Source organism: Impatiens glandulifera, chromosome 1, assembly GCF_907164915.1.
Source record: "Impatiens glandulifera chromosome 1, dImpGla2.1, whole genome shotgun sequence".
Taxonomy (NCBI): domain Eukaryota; kingdom Viridiplantae; phylum Streptophyta; class Magnoliopsida; order Ericales; family Balsaminaceae; genus Impatiens; species Impatiens glandulifera.
The window spans coordinates 48,827,306-48,830,073 of record NC_061862.1 but is presented as its reverse complement, the minus strand read 5'-3'; the positions used below and the strand labels follow the sequence as shown (position 1 = coordinate 48,830,073).

The 2,768-nt window shown below is 31.2% G+C and overlaps 1 protein-coding gene across 1 annotated transcript; it reads left to right on the top strand.

Annotated features, from left to right (window-relative positions):
- Positions 1-840: 840 nt before the first annotated feature.
- LOC124921583 (protein DESIGUAL 3-like) lies at positions 841-1,930 on the top strand. The gene is made up of 3 exons (XM_047462258.1): positions 841-1,192; positions 1,282-1,487; positions 1,581-1,930. The coding sequence occupies exons 1-3, from the start codon at positions 1,094-1,096 to the stop codon at positions 1,813-1,815; spliced, it is 540 nt and encodes a 179-aa protein (XP_047318214.1). The 5' UTR covers positions 841-1,093; the 3' UTR covers positions 1,816-1,930.
- The last annotated feature ends 838 nt before the right edge of the window (positions 1,931-2,768 follow it).

Genomic DNA, 2,768 nt, shown 5'->3' with positions numbered 1-2,768 from the left:
GGGAGTTTGGATTTCTTCGTTCGAAGTATTTGGGTAGTTTCACAAAGCTCCCAAGAACATTTAGAACATCATCCCAAGTTATCAATTAACCTGGACGATGATCAATTTGTTTAAAACAGTTGGTGACCAAAAATCGGGGTTTTGGGTTTAAAGTTGTTTTGAAGTGTAAGGAGTTTCTCAATAACTTCCTTATACTTCATATATACTTGATTGATACCAAAATAAGAACACTGACGATTCAGTTTGATCAATTCAAGAATTCAAAATTTCCCAATTATTTGAAAATTTTGATTTCAATCAAATATGATCGATTAAATATGATTCCCTCTCTTTGATAGCTGAAAGTTCTCCAAAAATGTGAAAAACTTTATTGGTTGTGATCCTTGATGATTAGCCCAAAAACCGCAAATCCGATTTTTGGATTTTTAAAATTCCATTTTTTTTTTGTTATAATAGATTTTCTTCCCTTTTAATATAGATGTTGTTTGAGAATATAAGATGTTCAAGCTAGCTAGCTCTACCTGGGAAATCGGGCATCCCATTGATTTTACTTTTTTATCTCAAAGCAAGAGCTACGGATTATTTCTTTCTAAATAATTATTTCTATGAATAACCCAAATCATGATACTTTGATCACGATCATGATAAAAATGATCTCCATGTAAGCATGAAGTGTTGAAAGAATACATGTAGTTATATATGGTGCATATATGATCTGTCAAAAACTAGCCATGACTAGTAGGCGATGATGGATACCCTGCTTTCCTTGTTTCTCATGGAACGAATCAAAATCTACAGATTAAAAAAAAGGACAAGGCAGAATAAAGATGAGAAGAGAATAGACTTTTAAGACAAAAAGAAGCTTTTATTCCATTAATTCACAGCTAGTAATCAATCTTTCTCCACTAAGCTATTCCTTCTTTAATTTCCTTTATTCAGATTCTTTTTCTCTGGGCTGAACCCAGAATGACAATCCCCATTAATTCCCATTACTCAAACATATCTATATATTAATTAGTTAGACATCGGATCTCCCACTCACTTAATTTGTTCTTCCATCTCTGTTTTGAAGCTGTAAGTTAGTTGTTTGGAGATGGCTAAAAACATAGGCATCATTGTTTGCTTGGTGGTGATGATCATTGATATTGTGGCTGGTGTACTTGGTATTGAAGCTGAGGCAGCTCAGAACAAGGTAAAGATTATATATTTCTAATTCTGTAATTCATACTTTCCATGAGATAAGGGTGATTATGAATTGATGATGATGATGATGATGAGCAGGCAAGACATATGCAGGTATGGATATTTGAGTGTAGGGAGCCTATACATGCGGCTTTCAGATTAGGATTAGCTGCGGCAATTTTGTTGGCTGTGTCTCATTTCATTGCTATCATTATGGGTGGATGCACTTGTATTTGGTCCAAACAACAGTTTGATAAAGCATCACCCAACAAGCAACTTGCTGTGGCTTCTCTCATTTTCTCATGGTCAATACTTTTAATATTTGATCAAAAGTGTTTGTGATTTTTGTATTGTTTCAGGGAACAATTTAACCATTTGTTTTGTGTTTATATATGTAGGATTATTTTTGTGGTTTCGTTCTCGATGATGCTAGTGGGAGCATTTCAAAACTCAAGATCTGAGAAGAAGTGCACGATATTACATCGGAGGCTTTTGTTTATAGGAGGGATTTTATGCTTCATTCATGGGATGTTTGCTGTTGCATATTATGTCTCTGCTTCTGCTGCTAACAAAGAAGCCATGAAATTACCCACCCAACACACAAATCAACATGTTCAATCATCTTCAGCATAATTATACAACATTCCATTCCATTCCATTTTCATTATAATATATATTGATTGTTTGTTAATTAACTTTTCATCATTTAATCAATAAAGTGTGGACTAATTCATTATTGCCAATGATAACAAACTAATGTTTGAACTAAAAGTTTTTAATTATTTTTCATAAGAAATGCATGAGTATGTTTATCAAAACTAAAACTTTGAATTGTATTATATTAAGCTTAAATTATCACAATTTTAGTTGGTTAAGATTTTGTTTAAAATGGACTGACATCACATCAATGTTATGGCCTTTTTAATTTTTCCAAATCTTTCTCACATCACACACGAAGTTTTATAACTATATTGCAAACTACCTTACAATTTAGAATATGTAGATCTTAAAATAAAAAAAAATACTGAATTAAAAAGTAATATGTCAAAAACACAAATATTCTGGAAAACCTTGTGACTATATAACTTATTGGACCGACTTGTTTCGTTTGTATTATTTTCTTATATTGTGACTTTTTAAAATATTTTTTAATTTTATTTTCTTGTGGACCCTTTTAAAATAAAATAAAAAATAGATATAAATTAAACTAGGGAATACCAAATTTTTCTTTAGATATAGTTCAAAATTATTATAGTTAAAACAATCAAAATCGCGAATTAACTCGTTTGAGTTTGTGAGTGACTCAACAAAAACGATTCAAATAAAGTCGTTTTTAAACAAAATCGTATTGACCGTAGATTCGAGAACGGGAGTAATTAAGGGAAAGATCAATGAAGAATGAGACTATTGAGAGTAAGATTTATCATTCTTGATGGAAGAAAGATGTCTATGAAGATGAAAAAGAGCAGAGATCTGCGGCCGCCATTGATGAAAGAGAATAAAGAGCGAATGAAAAAGAGAAAGAATGAATAATTAGGGTTTTTAATTTAAAATATAATACTGTTCACAGTAAATAGATAATAATA

Excerpts from the sequence above, each read along its gene's own strand:
- LOC124921583 (XM_047462258.1), top strand. The coding sequence starts at position 1,094 with ATGGCTAAAAACATAGGCATCATTGTTTGCTTGGTGGTGATGATCATT. Across the intron at positions 1,193-1,281 it reads CTGAGGCAGCTCAGAACAAG|GCAAGACATATGCAGGTATG; the intron begins GTAAAGATTATA and ends GATGATGAGCAG. Across the intron at positions 1,488-1,580 it reads GCTTCTCTCATTTTCTCATG|GATTATTTTTGTGGTTTCGT; the intron begins GTCAATACTTTT and ends TTATATATGTAG.